Genomic DNA, 27,123 nt, shown 5'->3' with positions numbered 1-27,123 from the left:
TCTTGTGCTGTTGCAATTTGCCAAATGCAAAATCACACTTTCTTACAAGGAAAAAAAAAACACAAGCATTTAAAGTAAAAAGCCATGCAAAAAGCACGTGGGTACATTTCAGCTGCCTTTCTTCAGATGGTTATCTGCTGTAAACCTTCTATGCTCATATCACAGTGTATTCTTTACTGACCAAGATTTAATCCCTAAGTACTGCTGTCCTCACTTGGTAGCTTTAGGAAAAATATATGAAATATAACCATTCTTCACTTGCTTCTGAGTGTTCCAAGGGAGCAGGACTACACTATAAAACAAGAAGACATAGTCAGAAGTAAAATATTTACATATACCATATTTCTTTTCTCTGTATTTCATATCATCAGCAATTTTTTTTTGCTTGTAGATTTATTTTACTTATTTTTTAGTTTTGTTTTACAACCAAATGCAATTCTGACATGGATGGTGTAAATTTATGAAACACGTTCCAATTCATTTATTCATTTCCCCCGACAATGAGCACCTGGTATCAAAATTATTTCAGAAGATAGCATGGGGATTCATATTTTTGTTTCATGCTGATTTTGGTATTTGGTCTCGGTGCTCTGGCTGTTGGGAAGTACTGCAGCTGCTGGAGTCATTTTGAGCACGTATCGTCCAAGCTAACTCAGAAACCCCACTGGCTCTGGCGGAGAGCCGTGATACTTTGAAAGCATCTGCCGGATGCCTATGACCCCGCACCTACTCAGCTCCGCGAGTTTCGCGCCCCAGAGGCGACACTGATCCCGAGAGCGGCTGAGCGTCCCCATCCCCGCGACCCCGGACCGCTCTGAGGGTCGGTCCCCGCGGGCTGCGCGGACCCTCAGGCAAAGCCTCGGGCCAGGAGCGATCCCCGTGGCGGCTCCCGCCGCTGAGCCCCGCTAGCGCTGTGGGAGCGGCCGCGGGGTCCCGGGGCTGCCGCTCCGCCCGCCCCGCGCTGTCATTGGCCGCGGCGGCCCCGCTGCCCGGCCCCGCTGCCCGCGCTTATAGCGGCGGGACGGCACTGCCGCGGGCGCCGGGAGCCGCCGGGATGCGCGCCCCGCCGAGTTGCCCGCGCTGGGCGCTGCTGGCCTTGGCGCTGCTCGTCCTGGCGCTGCCCGCAGAGCCGCTGGAGCTGCTGCCCCACGGCGAGGATCGCGGCGATGCCGCGCTGGAGCCCGGGGACGATGTGCACTCGGCGGCGCTGGAGCTGAGCACGGCGCTGCGCTTCTACGGCGCGACTGTGCGCTCCCTCTGTGTGAGTGTGGGGCCCCCTCTGGCTGCCCCGGGTCGGAACCGCTCCTGGGGACTCCTCGAGGAGCTTTGGGCGGGTGTGCGGCGGTGCTTGCGGGTTCTGTGTGGTTACGTGAGTGCCGAGGTCAGAGGTCGGTCCAAAGAGCTTAATTGTTCCAGTTGTGTTCGGTCAGGTATCGGGGCCGTGTTAATTCCCTTCTCACACTATGGTCGGGGCAGAGTCTTCGAGATGCACAGCCTCCGCTGGGAGACAATGCAACAGATGATAGAAGTGCAAAGCAAATGCAATCGATTAGCCGGAGTGAATGCCATCCCCAGGCGTTTTCTGCAGTCATACAGTGTTCAGCTCAGAAGCATCCTCGTTGTGGTCTGCTTTGTGTGTTTCAGCATGCCAGAGTCACAAAACTGAAATGGAGTGTCTAACCAGCAGCCTAACCTGTTGAAGACTTGCACCTCTAAGCACTGGGAGACCTTTCTGTTCCTCAGTGTCTTGGGTGCTCTCAGGTATTCGTTGCTTTGAGTGTCTTCAAGCACCCTCGATGGTCTTGCACGAGCCATAATTTCTCTGTGAAGAATATGTGTGGCCTCCTTGTTTACAAATTTATAGAGTGGAAAAGGTTGAAGAAACGTGGAGACACTAAGGGTGATCAAAGAGGAGGAAGTCCATATCCATAGTAATTGCAGGCTTTGGGCTGCAAGCACATCTCAGCCTTTGTGTGCGTGTCTCGCAGCTGAATCTGCATCCCAGAGTGCTGTGTGCATGTGTATAGCTGATCGAGGGTGTTCAGTATTTGAAGGTGGGATTGAAAACAGATTGTCTGGGGCAGAGCTTTTTAAAAGCAGCCATAAGGAGAGCAGTTTAAAATGGCAGCATGTCTTCAGAACACTGCAAGGGTACTGCGCACTGTATCATTGCCTCTTGCCCCATCTAGGCTAGCAATTGAACATGCTGAGTAGCATGTTTAGAAAGGTTTTGGTAGGGAAGGCATAATGTATTTAGTGTATTAATCTGGTAAATGTCATCTCACCTCCCTGGCCAGATAAAGCAGTGTGGTTTAGTGTCATGGGTCTAAGAGGCAACTCAGTGGATTAACCTACATGGAGACACTTGGGAAACTAGAGCTCCATGTGATTGCAGTCATTCAAAATTTGATGTAGTTCCTATGCACTTGAGTCTGTTTCAAGGGTACTCACTCAAGATATAACTTGTTTATGCTACACTGAGGTGTATTAGTGCTGACACTTAAGTTACACTCCTTTTCATTGTCCATACTGCCACTACTTAGATAAATCCTGACATCAGATCTGAAATCTAAAAGGCATTTTGAGGCATTTGGGTTATGCTTGTGTGGAAAACAGGTGTTGTTCACTGAAGCTGAAGGTGTTGTTCACTGAATACTGAGATAAAGTATTAGGTGGAGTTCAGACTTCAGTTTGACCCTTAGTTCATTGTCTTGCCTTCTGTACTCTAATTTGGTCACTGATTAGTCAAACCAAGTAAAAAATACCCTTTTAAAAGAACAAAAATATTCTTGAAACATAGTGGACTGTATATTCAGCCACAGAGAAGCAGAGATAACAAGTAGCATGTCAGGTAAGCCACAGAGACAGGACAGAGTTTTCAAAGAGCAGTAAATTGACTTACCAGTCTAGGTTTGTTTAGTTTAATGACCCTGTTACTTGCCCCGCCCTCAAACAGGAACAGTTGTAATTAGTTTTTGCCTGAAAGAATACTCATGTAGTGTCTATTTCCAAATCGCTTCCAGGGCTCTGCCAGCATCTCTCAGTACTAAGAATGGGCAGTTTTAATGAATGGCAGTTCAGTATCAGTCTATACACTATGCAGAGGCTTTTTCTTGCACTGAACTTTGTGCAAGTATTGCAGAACAGAAGCACAGTACAAACTTCATGGGGGTAGGGAGAGGAGAAGCATACCTGTTAAGGAAATGTACTGAGCAATTTTTAATGTATTTTCACAATACACGTGTTTATTGTATATTTTCAATGTGTATTTATGAAGCTCTATGGTCTTGCTTGGCTGGAGTATCCAATGTATTGCTAGTTGGTAGTAAATATTATCAAGCTGATATGATTTACATTTAGTGCACATAATTTTGTGTAGAAATTTTATGTGGATTCTCTTTCTATCTTTTTTAACAGTTGAGAAGCTGGGTTATTTAAGTTAGCTGCACACATAAATAGAAAGGCAAGGCATTCTGTGAAGTGATTGTTTAGTACCGAGTTGTCATAAAATCCCTGGCAACAAAAGCTTCTCTCACAGACAGAAGTGGGCACTTGTATTTCATATAAGTGGAAACAGACTTTCACATATTGTAATCTTCAATACGGTGCTTTTGTTTGTAAGATTTATAGCGTTGAGCTCTATCACTAACCCGTACTATTCCATTTGTTTTAATAGCACACTTCTATTAAGGCTTTTTCAGTTTACACTAAAACTCACTGGTGTGGAAAAATTGAAGGATTAGGGGTTACATCCATTTAGAAAAGAATTGAGAAACTTCTAATGCAAGCTTGGTTCAATTTTCTATATCCTTACTTTTAGTAACTCCTTAAATTAATAGTTGATCATGTTTGTATTGGAAAGATTTGTTGCTTTAAGTCAACTATCACTTCAGTATAAAAATAAATTCAAATTTTCTAAACATTTTTATGCAAGAATATTCAAGTCCATAAAATGCCTAGTCATTGAACAGGGAAAAAGTGCCTCATTTGTTAGAAACTTTAATTTTTTGTTGTGCATACGGAGATGCAATTTTTCTTTTAACAGAAATAGTCCTTACTTTGAATTCTTCTTCTCACTTGGTTTTCAAGGTGGACCTATAACTGTGTGTGTGCGTTATTGGTTCTGCTACAAACCACAAATGTATGTTAACTATGTGTGTAATCCAGAAGTTTAACATGCTAAAAATACATCTATGTTAGTTCCTGTCAATTTAAATAGTGTTATACCCTAAAAGGAAAGACTACTCTAAAGCTTGTCTTTAGACAACGCCCACCTGAGGCCTCTTTTCCCCCCTTTCCCTTCTGACAGGAATGATGCTTTGATGAAACCCAGTACTTACCCCAAATTACTTCTCTTTATTTTGGGATTCGCACTTAAACCTATGTTTGTGACCTTGAAAGAAGCAGGGTGAAGTTAAAGGAGTATTCACTGTCTTTGTCAATATAAATGTGTTTTGAATCTGAAAGCTAAAAACATTTTTTTTCATTGTTCATGAGTTTCTTTTTTTGCATTAAAAATCACTGCACAAATTGAGCAGCTTGTTTATTTATTTTCATGTGATGGCTTGCAAATGTTTTCTGGGTTATAGAAACATACCCTTAAAGCTGAACTGTCTCACTTAAAAACTTCCTTTAAAAAATAAGGTTTGCATCTCCTTAATAAATTTACTTTTTACATTAAATTTTGTAGCAAATAGGAAAGGTATAGCTAGACGCATGTCACTAAGAGGTGAAAAGAGGAGGGCCATTTCTTCTGGCTTCTTCTTTATTCTGCAGTATTAACTATTCCTGATTGTATTTTCTCTTAACGCTCTTTTAATCCCTGCCATAAATGGGGGATCATGAAGCTGCAAAATCTACACACACCAGATCTGATGAACAGCATGGAATTTGTTTAAAATACCTCAAACTCCAGTAATCTCTCACAAGAGGATTTAGGAGAGGGTCGGGCTGTTTGTCTACAAAAAAATGTAAGAAAGCAGAAGGAAAACTTTTAACTTCCACTAAATTTATGACTTTAAAGAGGGAGTGCATCCCTTTGCTAAAAGTTCTTAACAAACAGACTGTAATGTCCACCACTCTCCATCCTGTCTTCCAGTGGTGTAGTATAATTGGTGGGTTTTTATTTTCAGGTCATGTTTTAGCTTTGCTTTACAGGAATATGAAGCCTTTTCTAGTGTGTACAGATGTTGTAGGAGTTCTGTGAACTTTTCTGGACTAGATTTCTTATATTTATCCAACTCCAGTTGTAGGGTCTGTAATTAGGTAACCTATGCTGTCTTTTTAGTTCTTTATTCCTCAGATCCATACCTCACCTTAGGGTCCGTGGCCACTGTCAAGTCACGAATGAGTAATATAAAAATTTTCACACTATTCAGCTTCTTCTCTCCCTTTCTTACATGACCTGCTTTCCCAACATGTTTGCACAGATTATTTACTGCTTATACACCTTAGATATACTGTTCATGCATAAAGCCAACTCACCTATTTTTTTACATGATCTTAACTTTTTTAGTATTTTACACTCTAGCTACAAATTAAATTGTAAATCTGCAGAAAATACAGTCAGCATATGTTGAGCCACTTTTAAAATAAATTCTGATATACTGTGGGAACTGTTTGCCAAGCTTAGCTAATGGTTTGTGATAAGCATTATCCAGTTCTACACCAAGATGACTGACCACTGGCCTGTGACATGCTCTGACCGTCTGGATAGCCAAAGGAGAGTTCAAGGTATAAGTGTTTCTTGTGTATGGAGGAGTGCTCTGTATCATGATCATACTGCGCTTTTTTCTGATTTACTGTGTGTAGCAGCAGTGGTGGTCCATATTTCAAAGATGTTGCCAAGGCATGAGTAGCCAGCATCCTTGAGGGGCTTGGACAGACAACAGTTTCTCTGTGAAGAATATGTGTGGGCTCCCACTGGCCTCCTTGTTTACAAATTTGAGTGGAAAAGGGTGAAGAAATATGTGGAGACAATAAGAGCGATCAAAGACAGAGAACAGCTCTTAAACAGGGAGTGCATGAGTAGGCTGGGGGTCGTCATTCTGGAGGAGAAATTACATAGTGGGAGAGACTGGGTAGGATTTTTCTATGTCCCAATACAAAAATTAAAGCCATCAAATGAAGGTGGAAGCAAGACTGAAAACAAACAAAAGTAGGAGAGACCTGAGTCACAAATTCGTGGAGTTCCTTTCTAAGGGATTTTTTGGGTGCATAGTTTGTATGTGTTAAGCGAAGGCTCAACAAATATGAGAAGGACATCTGCTGAGGAAAAACAGTCAAACCACAGGGAATGCCTGGAGGTAGATGCAGTTGGAGGCACACTGGAGAGGTATGTGCATGTCCTCTTCTTTTGCTGAATCTCTAAGCTGGCAGGCTATTGGGCTAGGTGGCCTTGGAGTTTGAGTCAGCAGCCATTCTGACCCACTTCTAGGCATTTGTAAAGATTTAATCATGTTGACAGTATCTTGACTGTGTAAAAGGATCCAGCAACAGTTTGTTCTTCTTGGACTTACAAGAATCCCTTTGAGTGAGATAAATCTGTGGGAGATTGCAGTTTTAATTTCATAGCTTATAATGACAGTTCTGGCACCTCTGTCCCATTTTGAGTCCCTTGTGTATGTGGCAGCACCTCTAGAGTGAGCACCTGGCTGCCTGCAGGTAGCCAGATGTGTCCTGTTAGCAGGTAGTCCAAGACTTGGAGGTGGATTTGTATGTAGCTTAGTCAGTGCCAAACACAGCTGGTGGAAGGGCCAGGCACAAAAAGCTGTGTGTGAGCACTTTGTGCAGACCCTCAAGGCCTGACACCTGCAGTCTTGCTCACTGCTTGTGTGTGTGAGAGCCAGCTCTGGTTTGCCAGTGGAGTTTGGCTGTTGCACTTAGATGTGCCCTAGCACCTATGTGTGTATCTATTTATCTCAGTTTTAGTCAGAGGTGGCTGACTATGGATCCTCATCTCAATGATGGGTTGCATCTCCCTGAGCCAGTACCTATGCATTTGCAGACCAAGAGTTTCACTTACATATGTAAATTCCTTCCCCCAACCCCCTTCAAGTAGTAGACCCATTTTCCTATCAGACTGTGTCAGGGCACTCAGCTGTAAAGGAATTTATAGTGTGGCCTGTATCTGCTGTGGAAATTCCGTCTCTTAGGCTCTATAGCCTCTGGTATAAGAGCTGTGCTCTGTGCTCACAGCATGTCTTCAGAGGGAGCAGCAGCTTGTAATCCTTGCACAGTAGCCCGAGAAATTCCTAGGAGGGTGGTAGTGAAGTGAATACTAAAGAAGTCCTGGCCAGGCAAAGAGAAATCTGTATGTCTTCCCAAAAGACCTTCACCCAGGCTATTGCAACATGTAAGCGTGGACCAGGTTTTTTGGGTTGGCATCTAAGTGTGAATTAGTTCTTTGCTCAGAAATTCTATCAGCTTCTGAGGCGTTGGTGGGAGGGTTATGTGTGTCCCTATTAGAAGAGACAATAGGTGTCTGAAATTTAAATAGCTAAAATCTTTATCTAGGAAAAAAAGGCTGTTCCATCTGTACAGTTGACCTCTGATTTTGGGCATCTGAAATCTCAGGACTCCTGACATGGGATAAAAAACACACAAGCTTAAAAAAACACAGTTACTTTTTAAATACAAAACTGACTTTTGATTCAATTTCTGTTGGAATTAAGATTAAAATAATGTGATCTGGAGCACATGTGTGGGAGACAGTTGTATGAACAGTATTTGTGTTATAATTTTCATCTTTTTGTTAGATTACCACTAATGGGATTATTGCAGTGAATGAACCCTCAAGTGAAGAAAAATACCTTGGTCGATTCCCAGTGAGTTTTGGGGCTATTGCTCCTTTTATGGCTGACCTGGACACAACAGATGGACGTGGAAATGTGTACTACAGAGAAGATTCATCCTCAGATGTCTTGCAACTTGCATCAGACTATATCAAAAGAGGTTTTCCTGAGACTGCTTTTGATCCCAGCAGTGTTGTTGTTGTTACCTGGAAGCTTGTGGCTCCTTTCCAGGCACCAGGAGAAGATCATGCTTTGGAAGAAAAGGTGAATGTTAATCAGAGCTTTAAGTCATATTGGACACATGCTCAGCTAAAGTGTAATGCTGTAACCTTTTGCTTTGAAGGCTTGAAGTTCTGTGTGTTTAAATGAATTCTGCAGACCTAAGAATGTATATTATTGTCGAAAAGGCTGCAGCCAAGTAGGAGTTTCCTCAGCTTTTACTTGAGATAATGTTTTATTAACTCAAAAGATAGTGCTTGGAACTACATAGCTGATTTAGTTGTTTCCTAATGACTCTTACTTTGAATGTTAAATGTGATGTGATAATAACTGAACCAGAATATCCTGACCTCCCACTGTGAAATGTAATCCTGCTGGCTTGCATTTTTCAGAGGACTCTTAAGTAATTTTGACATCAAACTATGTAAAATCAGATAACTATATGGACTAGTAGGAACTTAAGCCCATTTTGAACAGATGATATTGCATTTAGCAAAAGCTCATGTTTTGTAGTTAGTATTAGGTTAAGAAACAGCTAAAGGTTATTTTCATTATTATTGACAAATAATTTTCCCCTTTTTAAACCATGCAGGTACTATCCTGCAAGGATATGTAACTTTGTATACCATTATAAAAGTTGATTATAAAGTTTGTATTATAGCTATCAAAGTTGATGAGAACATTACTTAGCACATTTTTTTTATGCCAACATCCAATTTCTTTTGCTGAACTTGGCACAAGCATTGTGTTTATAGTAACAATATTGCACCCTGATAGCAATGAACAGCTGATGTCTGAGGTGCTGTCCCAGTGGTTCCTGCAGCAGGCAGGAGTGTTCCTGTGGGAAATGACTTGAGCAACATGAAACTTGAACTTCAAACATTCTGGTTACAGATTTTTTTATTTAGTCTAGCACATCACTTCTGTTATTTTAAGGAAATGAAATAGCATCCTATAGCACTACAGAACTTGAAATTGTTATGCTTTGGGCAGCCTATCTGACTATTTCCTGCAGATTTAATTTACTTTTGATAACTTTTTCTTTTTAATGAAAATTCTTATTTTAATTTTGCATTTAAAAAGAAAAAAAACACTTTTTCTTAATTATTTTGATGTGAGTAAAGGTGTGTTAATTTTTTTTTCCACAGAGAAACACATTCCAGGCTGTCTTAGCCTCCTCTGATTCCAGTTCCTATGCTATTTTCCTTTATCCAGAAGATAGCTTGCAGTTCTATAGCACGTACTCCAAGAACGACGATGAAAATATTCCTGCTCTGGTTGGCTTTAGTCAAGCCTCTACAAACTACTACTTTTGGGAAAAGTCAGGATCCTACAATGTCATTGCTGAAGATGAAGACAGCATTAGAAACCTGTACAAGTATGCTTTTTTCTTTGTTTAAACTCAAGAAAACATCAGAGTTCCATGGTTTTCTTAATTGTAGCATGAATAAATGAGAACTAATAAGATCCTATTAGCCATTGCATGGGAAGTCACAAGATCTGCCGCTGATAAATATCCACCCCCTTGAGGACTTTGGTGGAATTTGTTTAAAGTCCATATTCCCATTGTTACTGGTAGGAATTCCAGTATACTTAGTTCTTCTATAAGTAGTAGCACTTAGACTTCAACTCTCCATAATCTATCCTGGGCAGGTTGTTTTTGTGAGTTTGTGTTTTTGGAAGAAAGAGTGAACTAGCAGGAAAGGGAATGAGCTAGAAAGTTTTAGTAAGTGGTAGCAATATCTTTGTGGCCCTAAAATCTCCTTCTGTTCTTGTCTTCTTTGGAGACAAGAAAATTAGAAATTCTCAACAAAGTTCTGGGTGAGGAGAAAAAAAAAGTTACCCAAACTGTCAGGGGTGTTTCACAGCTGAATAAACTGTACCTGTAGGTAAGTATGTAATGTAGGTAAGATCATTAGACAGTTTTGTCCTGACACTTTGCAGTGAAGGATAACATTGTGTGTAGGCTAGAAATACCACACAGCTTGCTTTATTTGGCCTGTTTCTCTTTGACAGAAGCAGCAATGCTGGGAAGCAGGGCGTCTGGGTGTTCGAGATTGGTAGCTCATCTGACAGTATCGTGCCTGCCAAAATCAGCAATATTTTGGAGAGCGTAGAGCCCAATGAAGAAGACCAGGAGATGACTTCTAAGCCCTTTATGTCTGACTATGGTTCCACTGAAATAACACAGCAGTATATCACAAGTAGCACAGACAGCACTGAAGAGGATCAGCATCTTGTCACATACAGTGTTCCTCAGCTAGCTGCAGAAGACTTTCTGACTTCATACCAAGATGTAACAGGAACACCTTCAACCGAGTCTTTTTACAGTCCTCAAAATTTCCCAACAGCAAAAGCTCCACCTCGCCACTTTCGGATCCAGCAGTTTCCCCCACAGCCACCTCAAGTCATAGATGTGGAAGAATTTGATGAAACTGGAATAGGTAAGATCTTTTGTACAGTTTAGCTTCTTCTAACCTGGACAGGCTGCAAAAAAGATATGTGAAAGAAATTGAATTACCAAAGAAACAATGTTTCCTTTGCTTTAGCTCAATATCTGAAAATCTGGACGCACATCATAAGTTTGTGTTATTTATTGAGATGGTTAATTCAGATGTCACCTCAGATGCAGTTTTTGCCAGTCTAGTAAACTAGTTCCCTAGTCAAGCTCACAGACCTTTCTCAGATGTGTTACTGAATACAGATGATTTAATAAAGCTTGGGAATAGAAGCTGTTGTAAATTTTTTTTGGCTAGGGTTTCATGGCCTCAAGTCTTAGAAGGGCAGAACTAGCAAGTCTAACTTCTAATAAAGTGTTTCTAGAAATTTAAGAGTAGTGTGACTGACTGCCCAGATGTTGGTTTTTTGTTGAAGCAGGTGTGAGAATTGCTATCTTCGTTAAATAACAGGGTAAGACAGTTGGGATTATAGGGTGCATCCGTTGCTGCGTGGTCCTGGGTACTATACTGATATGTTTTGTTCTAAAGTTAAAAAATCCCCTTTTTTTGTTTTGAATCAGAAATAAGGACAAATTAAAATTACGTGTTTAGCTTTGACAGGAATTTTAACTGATTTGTGTTTAGATCTGCTGAAGTCAGAATTAAACAGTTTTCTAACTAAATAATTCAACAGCTGAAGCCCTGAGGTTTACTACAAAATAGTAGGAAGTTGTCTGCATATTGCAAGGTTAACCAATATCAATTGCAATAATTTGCTTTCCTTAAAGAGAAAATGAAAGTCTGATCAAGTGAGCCCAGAGATACTTTTAAACTAGTCCAGTGATACGTGAATACTACAGTAATTGCATGAAATATAAATGTCTGGTCTTATTTTCCACAGTGTTTCGCTACCACACAGATGTCCAAGAGACCTGTGCTAACAACCGTCACCAGTGCTCTGTTCATGCTATTTGCAAGGATTATCCCAACGGGTTTTGTTGCAGTTGTATTGCTGGCTACAAAGGAAATGGCAGACAGTGTGTAGCAGAAGGTAACTGGTTTGAAGTTTAGACACATAAGCAACAATTGCATATGGAGCTCTTGAATGAGGTGACCTGTATTCAATTCCAGAAAAGACCTGATAAAAGCTTTTTGAAAGACTTATCACTGGGATATAGTGAAAGACATTTGAATCAGTGAGCTCTACTTTTTAAAATGGTATTTTGAGTGAAGCAAATTATTTTGAGTGGTCAGTTATAGGCTTTATGCATTTTAATGTGACTTTCTAGAAAAAATAAACTTCTTCTGTAACTGACATAATTTGAAAGAAAACATAACATCCAGTGGTATTTCCTAGAATTAGTCATGAAGTTCCAGCATATTATAATCTGATATGGTCCTCACTCTAGAAATGGACAGTTCAAAGTGATGAACAAATTAACTTTGATCGTTGAACCAAAGAGCATGGCTCCTCTTTGATTCTTAAGCTGCTTTACTAAAGGGTGATCTGCCAGATTTCTGTTGAATACCCATTTAAACTTTGTTCCTGTGTAAAATCCATAAAGGAATTTCTTATGTATACACTTGTAATCCTTGTAGTGATTAGGCTCAGAGCACAGATGCATTTCAACAACTCAAATAGTTTACTGCAAGACTGTGTTTGATAAACCAGGAAAGCAAAACCTAATACTTAGCTTTCAGTTCATAAAACTGGATTTTCCATAGAAAGAAAAGAAGGATCGGATAATAATGAAATTAAAACTTCCATGTAGGAAATTATAAACAGGAGAAAATTAGCAATCCAAAATAGCTACTTCTGTATAACACTGGCAGTCTTCAAAATGGCCAATAGTTCAGAGCCAAGAAATGTAATAGATTAGAATAACACGTAAATTATTCTAATGCCTAATGGCATTAGTTTCTTAATAGGGAATAAACAAATTTGCATTCAGATATGAAGTGTGATCTTAAGTTTGTCTGCCACTTACTGTCAGATAACTTCATAACACCGTTACAGTATATCTTTGCAGACAGAACTTTCCATGAGGATAAAGAGCATCTCTTCAGGCAAATTTGACCGTTTAATCATCCGCATAAGACAACACACTTGTGTGTGTGCATAAGCAAGTGAGCACGTGGCAATTTCTTGTCTGAACTCTGAGTATTTGTTTGCCACTTATTTCAACACTAAGCACTGAACATTGCAAACACTCTGGACATGTTCCTTGGAGAGTATGAGAATGCTGTTATTTGGTTCTGATGTGTTGTATTGATTTGCCAGGTTCTCCTCAGAGAGTCAACGGCAAGGTCAGAGGAAGAATCTTTGTAGGAAACAACCCTGTCCCAGTTGTGTTTGAGAACACTGATCTCCACTCCTATGTCGTGATGAACCAAGGGCGTGCCTACACTGCTATCAGCACAATCCCAGAGACTTTGGGGTATTCTTTACTACCTCTTGCCTCTATTGGAGGTATCATAGGATGGATGTTTGCTGTGGAACAGCAAGGATATAAAAATGGATTCAGCATTACTGGTAACTTCTAAATTAAAATGTTCAAAATTGCTATGCTTTCCTCTGTCTTGATAGAAAAAAATCTGTATTTAGCATCAATATAGGGTGAAAACACACATCTATTCTGAGCTGCAAAATGGTTTTTTTTGTAATCAAGTTTCTCACCATTTTTGTTGTTTGCAATATATAGACAATGAACCTTTTAATTTACTGCCAGTGTACAACAACTATGTGTGTTAGAGAGAAGATTGGCTGGGCCAGTTTCTCTTCAAGAAAGAGATTATTAAAAAGATCTTTTGGGGGAGTTGTTACTAGAGTGTACATAGTTAATATAAAAAGCTTCTCCTACATCTTCGAGAGATTTAACTTGTTAAATCTCTGATTGTACCAACAGAGCAAAAGAGAAATGGTAACCTGACCTCCTGAGGGTCTGAGGCACTTTACAGAAACAGCTGCTGCATGACATGCAAATGGCTCTGTTAGCTAGTTTGAGGGAAACCCCTGCTCACAATTGGAGCTTTTCATAAGAGATTAAGGCCAAATCTGGTTGGTTGTGCTGCTGTGCATTCAAGCTGTAGATTCAATCTGTTCTAGCAGAACATGTGTTTCTTTTGAAAATTTGATCCTTTACAGACTTGTAATATGAATTTAGTTGAACAAAACTTTTTGGTTTGGGATTTTCTTGGATTTGATATGTTTGAAGCTTGTTCTGGAATTTACAACATACATTCCACTTGGTTTTGATTTGGAAACAGATGTACTGGATTTTGATTTTTTTTAACTCTGTGTATTCCTAATGGAAATTTTCTCTAAAATGTCCTTTTAAATGGTAGGATAAGGCCTACTGCTATTAGCTTAGTCAGAACTTCTTTTTAATTTTATTAAAACCCCACTGCCTCAGGGCCGGGATTTATGATTTATCATGTGCAGTGCTTAAAAAAATTTGCTTGCAGTATCCAAGTATATTATCAGTATGCCTCTGAAAGTTATTTCATTAGAAACACAAGACCTTAGCAATTGTGCTGCATCAAAACTTACAGACAATAGTAATTTATATTTTATATTTTATCTCTTTATTTATTTGGAATGGAAGGAATTGGAAACCTCTATTAAGTTTAGTGTTAAACTAATTATCTTTCTTTAGGTGGTGAGTTTACACGGCAAACAGAAGTAACTTTTCTTGGCAACAATGAGAAGCTGGTTGTAAAGCAGAAGTTTAGTGGCATTGATGAGCATGGTCACCTCACCATCAGCACAGAAATGGAGGGCAGAATACCTGAGATCCCATCTGGGGCATCAGTCCATATAGAGCCCTACACTGAACTCTACCACACTTCTAGTTCTGGTAAGGTTCCATAAGAAGGAAATGATGAGAAAGTCTCTGCTTCATGCACTAAGACAATCTGAAAAACATTACTTTATTACCTTTTTAACAAGTGTATTTAGGACCCTTTGACTTTTAGAAAGTTGCATTTTATCCCTTAGGAAAAGCTTTCAAAAGAAGGTGGATTTTGAGTGGGACAATGCAAATATTTCTAATATTTTCATTTAAAAAAATACAGATTTAACTTTCTCTGAACTGTTGTTTGCAAAACACTCTTGATTTCCCTTGTTGTTGACTTTTTTTATGCTGTTGATGGCAGTGTACAAGGGGTAAAGGTTTTCTTTGTAAGCCTGCAGCCCTTTAGCCCTGTACTGGCATATACCTTTTTGTGGTAATGAAATTAAGTGAGCCGTGATCTTTGATGAGACTAAACCCATTGTTTACCACTGTATCTTGTGTGAACTTCATTACAATGGCTCTGCAAGCATTTATCAGTATTATTTGAACTGAATTTTAACAACCAATTGGAAATTACCTCTTAATTCCCTTATCTGTTTCTTGCATTGTCTCTTCAGTACTCCTCTCTCTCAATTCCTTTATCACAGATCCTCAGTTTCCTAAGAGAACCATTCTTCATTCACTATTTACAGGACAGTCTTGTTTTGCTTAATTATCTTGCTTTCCTCTTCCTGGATAAAATGATGGGTGTTTCAATACAGAAAGTGGAGAAGTGAGGTTGGAGTGTTCCTGCTGGCCAGCCAGCCATCAAAAAGATGAATACTACAGATGAAGTAGCCTGTGGTGCACCCACGTGCACATGAATTCTGGAGATACTGCACTTTTCTCCAAGGGTGCACTTTTGGTTGCTAGAGCTAGAAAATGGTGTGGTTACATCATCACTGCCTTGTTTTCACTAATGTCTGAATTTAGTAGCCAGTGATGAACCTGCTTGTGCTTTGCCCGTTGTTTTGGACTGGGAGGAGGAGGAAGTGGAAGCAGCAGGAAGCTTCTGCTTTGTACTGAACAACTTGAGAGTTTGGACAGTGTCTGCTCTTCAGAACAGTTGTCTACTTGGCAGAAATGCTGTTCCCATGGAGGTAAAATCGGAGGCTGGAAGGAGGTGTCCTTCAGGCTGGATTTGATTTACCAGGACTCAAACAGCTGCAGATCTGCTGTCCTATGGCGTATCTAATGGACTTGGCAGAAATCCGGCTTTAGCCAGCTGCTGCAAGTGGATTGATATAGGTGTGTTCTGGTGTCCAAATAAAGAATACTGGTGTTCTGAGGACCTTTCCTACAGTGGGAAGATCCACAAGCCCAGATCTTTTTGAAGAGTTTTGTTCAGAATTTTTCCCTGTGTAGAAAACTGTTGCGAAGCATGCAGGAACTCTCAGACATGCAGCTTCTTCAGGGCTCTGTTAAAATCCAAGGCTAGTAGTCTAGAATGAACTAAAAAGTGGGTGTAGTTTAGGCTGGTGATATGACTGTCCTTAGCTTGGAGATAAGGAACCTGAAGGAATCTGAGTTTGCTGAGTTAAATTTTCCTTTAATTACTTGGAAATCCATAAAATAAAGTTAAATTTTTAAAATATGTCAAAATAAATCAAATTACTCATTTCTAAAAACTATGATCCCTGAGAACACAGTAAGTATACTCCAGTGCTTGTTCCTTTGCATGGAAATACATCCCCTTTCACAGCTTCTAGCCTTTGAAATTCCCATTCGCACTACACAGACTGCATCCCAAGTATACAGATAGAATTTGACAGGGTGCTTTTGGTCTCAGCTCTGATCAGCGTGTTTGCTGTCATGTTGCAGTGATCACTTCATCGTCCTCGAGGGAGTACACGGTGACAGAGCCAGAAAGGGATGGAGTGGCTGCCACCTACACGGGTGCCTATCAGTGGCGCCAGACCATCTCCTTTGATGAATGCGTCCACGATGACTCCCCCCATTCTGCTCCTGCCACTCAGCAGCTCTCAGTGGACAGTGTGTTTGTCCTGTACAACAGGGACGAGCAGATCCTGCGATACGCCATGAGCAATTCCATCGGCCCCATCCGTGGTACGTACTTTATATAGGTACACAGGTTTTGCTTTTTCTCTTTTGTAAGCAATTAAGAGCGATCATCTTTTTTTTTTTTTAGCCTGCCCTAGATGGGTGTTAATGAGTTACATGAATTAATTTCATTATTTAGCAGCAGTCCTGATCCACCAGTGAAGAAGGGAAATGGGATTGTTGAAAATTTGTATTTTTACTTGAGAAAGAGTATTTAAGTGATGCTGTGTTGTTGAAATTCACTGGGGTTTATGTCTAATTCCTTGAAATACTCCCAATACGCCACCTTGAATCTATTCACACTCAGATGCATGGACTGTGTTGTTTATCTTTACCTAATTTGTAGTTCCTCTATTAATTTTTTTTGGGGGGACACTGTTAGAGAAGAGAGAAGAAAAGGGGAATGAGATTTACCATGGATGAGTTTCTATAATTTATCTTGAAACATAGCATTTTATCTTTGAATTGTAGGCTGCTTTTGAAAGGTATTTTTTTAGATGAGCTGACCAAGCTTCCACTAATATTAGAAAGAAAGCAAAGAGACAATTTGAAAATGCACATCAGATGAGTATAAAACCAGGCTGTGCTCACTTTTGTTTGTTACAAAATAAAGTTCTGCTAATTAAATGAATAAACCAAGCTGTTAGGAATCATGTTTTGAGTCTTGTGTCAGTGACTGGAAAATGAATTTTCTTTCTGTCTTATTCTTTAGAGAGGTTTTTGTGGCTCTTTTTAAACTCAGTAGTCCTCTGTACAAGTAACAAGGAATACAGATGCTATTAAATACATGTCTGTCTAAGATATCACCTGCAAGGCCCTTTCTTCCTGATGCAAAAAATATGTTTCCATGTTTAATGTATGTTATGAGCAACCTCCTTCCTGGCCTTAGCTTGGTGCTATTACTTGGACAGAGTCATCAAGGCTAAATATGGTCTCTCTTGCCAGATGGTTCTGCTGATATTAACCGGAATCCTTGCTACACTGGCACTCATAACTGTGACACCAACGCCGTGTGCCGTCCAGGAACTGGGAATCGTTTCTTCTGCGAATGTTCGATTGGCTTCCGTGGAGATGGAAACGTTTGTTATGGTATCAACACACTTCAATACATTGCAAAATGAAAGCTAATGTAGAATTTATTTTCCTTGGGGTATATTGACCTTCAGGACTAGCCATTCCAGCAAAATGAACTGCCCGGAGAGGCTGATTTTAAGGTTAGAGGGTTGCTGGGCTGTGGATCTCAATAATCAAAGTAGGCAGGTTTGACTGTCTTGAAGAGTGTTTTCCTATCTTGCAAAGCATCTTTCCCACCCAGTTCATCTTTTTATAAAATATGTGGAAACTTAGTTGTGAGAACTTTACTGTAATGCAAGTTCTGGTTAAAATGAGTCAACTAGGTTAAAAGTTCTCAAGGGAGATGAGAAATAGGAAATGCACATGCAGACAGGGCACAGATATGTGCAATTCATTGAAATCATCTTTTTCACAATCTACTTTGAAAATCCATTTCTGTTCCAAAAGACTCATATTTCCCAGTTCATTCTACTCTGTATTCCTAGTGTATTTGGTTTTTGCTTTGCAATCAAATCAAAGCACTAATATGTGTTTTCAAGAAGTGAAAGTGTCTGTTAATGAACTGTGTCATCCCTATTACCTAAAAAAGTTCTGGGGGCTTTTAAAACCCAAAGGACAACTCTCCTTCCACTCCAGCCCTTTAATCAACTTGCTAATGAAAATGACAGCATCACTCTGTCCCTTCCAGTCCCCTGATGCTGTGAGTTGGGCAGCAGTGGATTGGAGATGTCTATGGATAATGAAAGGGGAAGGCTTTCCTAGAGTTCACGCTCCCCAGTAGTTATTATTGCTTCTCATCACCTCAGGTTGCATTTTCTTTGACTTCTCTTTCTTCTGCAATTTCCTGTGGCATCCCTTTATTACTCCATGATAGAACTTCTGGCTTATTTTCTTTTTGGTGCAGATTAGCTGAGGACACAGTTACCTCAAAACTTATTTTCAGGTTATTAATATCTCTTAAGAGGTATGGTATATCCAAGCCATGGCCTAAATACAGAAGACTGCTATTAACCTAGAGTTCCCCAGTTTGTTTTTCTGGCATCCATATTAAATGCCTTTTTGTAATAATCAAGATCCTTTTAACACCCTAGATATTGATGAGTGTTCAGAGCAGCCAGGGCTGTGTGGCAGCAATGCAGACTGCAACAACCAGCCGGGAACCTACCGCTGCGAGTGTGTTGGGGGATACCAGTTTGCGGCAGATGGGCGGACTTGTGTTGGTGAGTTTCATGTTTCTGGAAAGCATTGCCCACCAGCCTTTGGGCTGTGATCCATCTCACAGGGATAGAAAACTGTGCTTCATGATCTGTGCTGATTTTTAGTGTGAGTGGAGTTCCGGAGTTTGCACTGCAGCTCATGATTACTGGGTTTTTCTGCATTTTCTGAGTGCTGTGTTTTTGACTTTTTGGGGATTTGTGTTCTGCTCCTTATGTCTAATCCAGAGTTCAATTTAACAGATGAGATTTCAGTTACAAATTCATCCCTTGGACAAGGTAGTGCACAGCTCTAAACCAATGTGTCTTGGCTATTGCAGACTTATTCTAAAGTGATAATTCATCATGATTAAAAAGAGTTGTAGCTGCAGATCACTTCACTGTTAAAATATTTGTGATTTGGCTCTTAGCTCATTTTTAATGTACCATTAAATATCGAATTCAGTAGTTGTCACTAAACTAGTTTATTTTTCTGTAATTTAACAACTTTTTTCTGGAGGAAGCCTGAGTTAATCTGTATTTGCTAGACTAAGGTTGTCCTAACAAGGGATATGTTTTCTTTTTCCTCTTTGTCCTGTTTTTTACTCAAGTTGTAGAAATTCCTTTTGGAAGAAGGAACCCACAAATGGTAGATAGAAGAGAAATAACAACAAATAACAAAAAAGGAATAATGACTCTACCTCTAGAGCTGCAACTGTCAGGATAGGATGGAGATAATTTATTTTTTCTTGTTAGAATTTTTCTTTGCAACCTGACAGTAATTCTGTACCAAAAAAAATCTATACACACTCTTTCAGTGTGGCTGGAAGCTTTATACTACCAGTATGGCTGGAAGTTCCTCTATCTTTTGGAAAGAGGTGATAACAGCTGAGGATTTTTTGCTTCTGTTGTGACAGCTTTGTGGTGGAAACTTGGCTACCCTTTGATCAGCTAATGCATCCAGGTTGTTGCTCATTATAGCCAAGACTGTTCTTCAAAGACTGAGGAGCCTTCACCTTATCACAGAGAGTTGCATTACTTTCCCTGAGTTTGTGACTTTGCATGCTGTGTATTGCACTCCATCACAAGCCAAATTTCTCTGCTCCAGTATGAATTATAATTCATGTCTGTTCCCTAAGTCACAGAGTAGCCTAATTCTCTTTCTTGCAGAACAGTCAGAAAAAGCAGCTCCTTCTACCAAGGCCACTGGAAGGGATAGGGTGAGATGTGGAAGAGCAGCTTTATGTTCCTTCCATTATGTCCAGCACTGAAGTTTTGTGACTTGGACCTGAAAGGGAACATTCTTCCCTCCAGCCATGACCTCACCAGCTTCACTCTACCACTTTCCCATGAAGCTGATGTTCCACTTTTAGCAAGTGCTAAGTAATTCCTTGCTCAGCTTGAAGGATTTTGGTTTGATCCCTTCCTTCAACTAAAAACAAATTGCATTTTTAAGGCTGAAGAGAGGGAAGATAAAGTCTAGTTTCCCAACAGATTGAATATAAATGTCATGATAATCTTTTCACAGTAGAGGGTCTTATAACCTACCAAGAATTTGAACCCCAAAAGGGGCAACAGCAACCCTCTGTGCTTTTGCAATTTGCTCTGGGATAGCAGCTCTGACTCAGCTCCTTTGGAACCAGCCCTTTTTTTTCATACCAGCTGTGTGATTCACTAAGTAGCTTTATAAGAGAGTTGTAAATAAATCTTGTCCTCCTCTTTGTAGGATGAGAAACAGAAAGACTTGGAGACTCCCTTTGAGCTCCAACTCTTACCTTATGCGTTTATAATACTGTTTTTAATTAATTTCTTTTTAATCCAAAACTTACTTCATCAAATGAAGATATTAATGATTCCAACAATGATGTCATTTCCTCCAGAGAAACAGACAAAATGAGTGTTTTCAGATATGGCTCTGATAGAAGATTTTTGTTATTTCCCTGCTGACACTGTGGTAGTTTCCATCTGTGTGCTGTGATGAAATGAACATTGTAGACTCTTGTCTTGGCCCCCTGTCAAATCCTTGTCATAATTGTGTAAAGACAGCCTCAGTGTTACAGCAGCTGGAACTCTATTCCTCGATGTACACACTGGACACCCTTTTTTCAGGCCCAGAATTTTTGTAGTATTTTACCTCTTCCTATTTCCAGTACCATGGTTTCCTTCCCTGTTCTCTGATGTAATAGGTAAGCATAGTCAGAGCTCCAGCAACTTTGTAAAACAATTTATGTGCAAAGTAATGCAGTGCTTTCAGAGCCATGGCTGTCAACATGGGAGAGTTATGAAAAGCTGCAGGTCTGGTCCCAGATCTCTCCAGTAGTTGACAAATGTGTTTATCTCCCACTGAGTGAGTCAGAGCTCCTATTTGTTGCCAAGTGACAGCAGCCCTGGGTCAGTACTAGGTTAGTGTAGCAGGTCATCTAAATAATTCCCTGTGCAGTGAACTGGCCACTTAGCTAACATGTGAGTTAGCTCTGTGAGATGCCTTACATTTCTTCATTCAGGTCTCCTTTCCACAACCAAAGCTGACATGGGTGTTGGGATCTGTCACTATGGTAACCTTTCTGCCCCATTCTATATTAACAAGCACCTGTGAGGTGCTGAGGACAGTCAATTCATTGTAAAACATTAATAACATTTAACACCACTGAAAGGGGAGATTTCAGAAAAAAAAAGAAAAAAAAGAAAAATCCCGATCCCCTCAGTTCCTTGTTTCCTTTCTCTCCTGTAATTTTCCACAGATGTTGTTCTCTTGTATGAACTTACTATGAGGCTTAGACTTTGTGAAGGAAAGTTCAGATTTTCATCTCCTCTCTTACACATTTAACCTGCAGCTGTGGAGCATGAGGTAAACCACTGCCAGAGGGGCACACACAACTGTGACATTCCTCAGCGTGCTCAGTGTGTGTACACCGGAGGGTCTGCCTACATCTGCACCTGCCTCCCCGGCTTCTCCGGAGATGGGCGAGCCTGTGAGGGTGGGTAGCACCATTTATTGTGGGGCTTTTATACTCTGCATTGCACTACTGGACTGGTCTTTCCTGTGTCCTATATCAGCTTGTCATTTCAAGTAAGAAATTTCATAGTCTGAGTCCCTCAGGCAGGAATTTTTATTAAGCATTTCTCTTTTCCTCCTCTCACTTTTGAATTTACTTTTCAGTGTTTGATTCATAGAAGGTCTGAGATGAAATAACGGCAGGAATTGGTGTAGTTGCTTCTGCAGACCTTTGTCTGCTGCAACTGTTTGCACTGCATTGGTTTAAATTACAAACACGGTGAAACATAATACTCTGATTATGTAAAAAAAAAATTGCATTCTGTTTCATGTCAGTCTGAGTGCAGTGAGGGAGCTTTACCAAATTACATGCTGGAAACATGGCTAACCAAATCCTACTTCTCTTGCTATGTTAAGTCATTTCTTTGGGAAATATGGACATGTATGTTTAAAATACTGTGTGAGTTAATAATGTCTATTACCCTTTGGGATAGGGGAATCCTGGGATTTGCTGAGATAGAGAACCTAAAATACAGGCATGCTTCCCCTTCTTCAGACCCCTTTATCTCCCTTGCATTTCTGTACTAGATGTATTTCCCAAGAACTGTCTGTATGTCTAATCAGATACCCTAAAACAGGAGCCTGAAAATGTGACAGGTTTGTACTTTATTTCATCACTCTGATTTGTCCATCAGAAGGAGCAGTCACCTGTGATTGATCTTTTCTTTTACAGATGTAGATGAATGTCAACAGGGCCACTGCCATCCAGATGCTTTCTGCTACAACACTCCTGGGTCCTTCAGCTGCCACTGCAAGGCAGGTTATCGTGGGGATGGTTTCCGATGTGTGTTAGGAGGTAAAATTCTATAGTTCTTGAAAGTTGGACCAGAAATATAATTCGGGATTTGGAGGATATATATCTTAATTTGGTTCCATTCTGAAACATAGTGCCTGCTTCCACATTTTCTGTCTTTATTCTTCTCAAGTCTTTCAAGTTTAGGACTTTACCAAACTTGTGCCAAAACTGTATCTTGACTGCTATCACTTTTTCATGATGTCCTGTTCAATGTCCCATTTTATGCTTTGTTTATTCCATCCCCAGCAGTTTTCAGCCCCAAGCTGATACTATCTTTTGAAGTTGCCTTGCGTAAAGGTTTGACTGTGGGGGTGATTTGGTTGGCATACTCAGTAATCACTTACCATAAAATATCTGGAATTGTTGGCAATGCAAATGAATGCAATATTTACAGAAGAAAAGTGAAAAATGAGACCAAAGTCACAAGGCTCTTGTCTGCAGTAAGGTCTAGATGCCTACATGCCACATACCTGTGGTCTAGAAAGAGTATAGTTTCCAGCTGGCACTTACTTGTTTCTGTATTTATCCAGATTATTTTCTGTTTAGAAGGAAGTTCTTTACCCTCACACTTGTATTTCTCCATTGTACTTTGAGGCTTGAAGTATAAAACTCATCTTGAAGGTGTGCTAAAAAAAAAAGAGGAAGGACTGTTGGAGCACAAAATAGTGTTATTTTACTTTAATTCAAAAGCATGGCAAACCTGTGAGGCAGCTCTCAGGTTTTGTAGATGGTGAACCTTTCAGCCAGGAAATAAACCCTAACTTCTCAGTATATTCGAACCAATTCTTCTTCCTCTAAGATTCTTGCTGGTGGGCATTTCTCAAGAGACTGAAACTCAAACTGTGCAGTCAAGAGTAACAAGAATATCCTAGAGCCAGAAGGAAAGAAAGGGTTTGGGTGTCTTGGTTGGGTTGTTTTGTTATTTTTTAATAGTGGAGGTACTTGTTTCAAAGTGCTTGTCTGTGTGGCATGATATTACCACCTGAGACTTAATATTTTTATTTTGCCTCTATATTCCCTAATTTTGAATTTCTGACCTTTTTTTTCCCCACAATTGGATGCTCAGCTTTTGAAATCAAAAGGCAAAGGATTGTACAGAGGAGAGAAAAAAACATCAGGAAGTTGATTCTAATTTTAGCTCATATTTACATAACCCTTCACCGTGTGCACAGTAACATGTTATGTGAAATCACCCAGTGCTTGTAGATTTTTATATCATAGGTAAATTTCAGGAGGATTTCTGGTGTTTAATTCTGAGGCATAGCTTTCACCACTTTGTCCATCTTTTAATATAATTTTTAACTAACATTTCATGCACAATTACAAATGTGTATTTTCATTTTAGTGCTAGATGAATGAGGAACTAACTGTTGTTTATGACCTGTGTCAAAGTATTTAACTAACTATCCAGCTGATAAAAACAAAATTATTTCTCCTAGAGGAGAAACTTGATGTGAATAACTTGAAGCAAATCAAACCTTAAAGCTTCCAGTTCTTCAGGCAGAAATGTAGAGGCAAAAACATTGCTTTCATGTCTGCCGCATGCCCTTTGTAGATAAACAGGTGGGTTGGGAGACTGATATTTGCAATCAACCAATTAACTTTATTACAGGGACACAATTAATTTCTTCTGAGCGTATGTGATGATTTACTTAAGTAGGGGTTGTTTTGTTACTCCTAACACCTTTTCTTATGCAGTGGTTAGTGTGTCTACTCAACTGCTAATCATATGGTATTATTTTGTAGTTACTTTATTTCCTACTTATCCTGTACCCTTTTTCACTTTCTGTGCTTAATACAATTGCCTTGAATAGGAATTTTTCCATGTCACAATTTTAATAGCAGTAACAAAATATTTTTAAGAGTTTTTATCTACTGTTTTAGTGGGTGAAGATCTGCCAGGCTTTGTTAGTCTTCATATATGCCTCGCTGTTAATTTTTTTTAAATATGGTTTTTTATTTCCAGTAGAAGACAGGCTTTTAGAATCACAGTATCAATTATCTCTGCTCATTAAATGTTCTGGGCAGTAAAAAAAAAATCTGAGTAGATAAGAAGTCTCACTTTTGCTGAATTGTGACTGAAGTACAAAGTATCTGTGTTGCTGAGCTAGTCAGCAGCAATGGCAATGTTTACAACTTAGCGACTGCTCCCTTCTTAGAGTTAATAGAACAATAGCTGCCCTTGGGGCGTCATCTGTTGCTAAAGTTTTAGTGCTTCTAGAATGGATAGATCCATCAGTTAATCATTGCCAGGGACAGAAACAAACTATACTTTCTGAAGCCTCACTAAAGTAGTTTAGTTTACTCTAGCATTGGAGTTGCTTCAGAATGGAGATTGCAGAGGAGGCTGTATTGTATTCAGCTGTAATTAGAGACTCTCCCACTTTTTACGCACAAAGGTTTTGATCTAATAAGCCTCAGTGTAGTAACTGAAGTTTTTCCTGGTTGTTAATAGCATGGAAAGTTTCATTCATCCAAATACTCAGTTCTTTTTGCTGTTCTCAGTTCCAACCCATGTGTACAATTACTTGCTTGTTTGGTATCTTTATTATTGTATGAAACCTACTGTTAAGTCTCAATGGCAACTCTTGAAACAAGTAGACTAACAAGAAAAATGGATTTGAGTCACAGACGTGGGAATGTCTGTTGGAGTGAACAGGCATGTTAATGAAAGAGTTAATGATGCTGGAATGTCCTGCTGCTCCCAGCTATTAAGGAAGTCTGTACTTCATTATTTCCTCACGCTTCATTTTTCCATTTCAAAAAAACCAGATGTCTGAGTGTTTCTACCCCTGCAGACCCCAGACACTGTTTACTAAACAGAAACAAGCTTGGATTCTTGGAACTAGGAACTGTTAAGAGCTGTTGTCTGCTCATCTGTGTGCAACTGGTTTCACATGAGAAACACACTTACCAGGACAAAACTGTAAGTGAGGAATTACAAAGGAAAATGAAGGGACAAAGGGAAGCTTTTTCATTCGGGTTTTTAATTTTTTTTTTCTCCAGTATCTGAGGACAGCAATTAAAAATATCGATATAAGTCTTTGAATAAGAGAAGTCCATACATCTCAATTTCTCATCCTTTTATTCAGCTTCCATTTTTTTTAAGAAAAGTCCATAAATAATTTTCTACATGGCTGCTACAAGAGCAATCATCTATGGCTAAAAAATTCCTTGAATATTTGTATATGGCTTTAATTTGGTTTTTTCTCCATTCTGTTTCTTTCTTCACATATGTGAGAAATATGTACGTGTATGTTTTTCATCTCATTTTTCCATATTCATACTACTTCCATTTTCATTTTTACAAATTCCATAATCTATTTCAGTGACTTTTAAATTCCAGATTTCTTCTGGTAATTCATTAATCAATGGAAAAAAACCCACGTTTAATACTCATAAAATACAAATTGATTCTTCTGAAGAAGGATCATTTAGCTGAGGTTCAGGATGCACCATTCTATGTATTTAGTCTGACTTGTACTGTGTTCCACAGGGCACAAATTCTTCATTGCACCTTAATTCTCTGTTCGGCTCTACACTTCTGTCTTAGGAGCATTGTTCCATACACTCATTCAATTTCTCACTGTTGTTTTGAACTGTGGTGGCCAGAGCTGGATGCAGTAGTTCTTTAATCACCTCCCCAGCCTAATACTCTTCTCTATGCCTGTATATTCCCTGTGTATATGCTGAATTATTTTTTATACCCTCTCACAATCCTTACACCACTGAGCTGTGATCTGCTGATAGCTTTTTTGGGTTGTAATTTCAAGGATAGATTAATCTTTAGAGGCTTGTCTACACAGTTTATTCCAAGAAGCATAACTGTACATTTACATCCTGTCCTCCTCATGTGGCCTGTTTCATGTCTACAAATGATGCAAGCTATGGTTGTATATCTTCCTCTGGAATCCAGATGATGGAATTAAATTTCTTAATAGGGAAATTTACAAGCAGTACTAAGGCAGTATGGGAATTTACCGAAGACACCACTAGTTCATGACTCTTGACTTCTGACTCAGATGATTTCTTTCAGTTTTTAATTATTTGCCAAATTAAGTGCTTAGTTTCAAAAATTATACGGTCCTGTGGGCATAAATAGCACACCACAGGAAAACACAAAGTTATTAGGTCAGTGTATTACCTTCAGCAGTCAAGCATCGACTGCAGCAAAATGCAGAGAGAATGGGGTTTTACTTAATTTTACAGCAGATGCTGATTGGTAATGTTTAAATTCGTACACTGAAAAATACTGTAACTTGATCCTGCTGTTAATGAAAAGCTGATGTTCCCCCTGCTTTTCTTTCATTGCCAATGATTACCTAGGTCCTGCTTTTACTGGTTGTTTCATCTATGGCAGAATGAACTAGTCCTGGTGTAACTATTTTTATCATCACTGACATGATCGTTTGCCTTGCATTTCAAATGTGGGTTCCAAGAATGGTGAGGACCACTGAAAGTCAGGGCTAGTTATCCCTGTATGTGGAGCCTTGAGACAGGTGTGGCTTGTTTTCCATTTGCTACAGTCAGGTGCAGTAGGTGGTGTAACAGCACCATTACACCAGGTAGGTATTATTTGCTCTTGGCACTACCAGTTGTATTTAATGGACTTTTTATTTATGCCAATCACAAGATCAGAGAACTTTCCTAGTGCTAATTGT

General features: G+C 39.6%; 1 protein-coding gene across 1 annotated transcript in view; it reads left to right on the top strand.

The window, feature by feature from the left end:
• The first annotated feature begins 998 nt into the window (after positions 1-998).
• NID1 (nidogen 1) overlaps positions 999-27,123 on the top strand; it is a 45,306-nt gene continuing 19,181 nt past the window's right edge. Inside the window, exons 1-12 of the mRNA XM_030944529.1 lie at positions 999-1,261; positions 7,758-8,057; positions 9,161-9,390; positions 10,029-10,456; positions 11,352-11,501; positions 12,732-12,983; positions 14,107-14,307; positions 16,105-16,350; positions 17,290-17,433; positions 18,510-18,638; positions 21,446-21,589; positions 22,340-22,462. Coding sequence (XP_030800389.1) covers positions 1,055-1,261; positions 7,758-8,057; positions 9,161-9,390; positions 10,029-10,456; positions 11,352-11,501; positions 12,732-12,983; positions 14,107-14,307; positions 16,105-16,350; positions 17,290-17,433; positions 18,510-18,638; positions 21,446-21,589; positions 22,340-22,462 — 2,554 coding nt within the window. The 5' untranslated portion in view covers positions 999-1,054. The remainder of the gene's footprint in view (positions 1,262-7,757; positions 8,058-9,160; positions 9,391-10,028; positions 10,457-11,351; positions 11,502-12,731; positions 12,984-14,106; positions 14,308-16,104; positions 16,351-17,289; positions 17,434-18,509; positions 18,639-21,445; positions 21,590-22,339; positions 22,463-27,123) is intronic.

Source organism: Camarhynchus parvulus, chromosome 3 (genome assembly GCF_901933205.1).
Source record: "Camarhynchus parvulus chromosome 3, STF_HiC, whole genome shotgun sequence".
Taxonomy (NCBI): Eukaryota; Metazoa; Chordata; class Aves; order Passeriformes; family Thraupidae; genus Camarhynchus; species Camarhynchus parvulus.
This window is presented reverse-complemented; position numbering and strand designations above follow the sequence as displayed.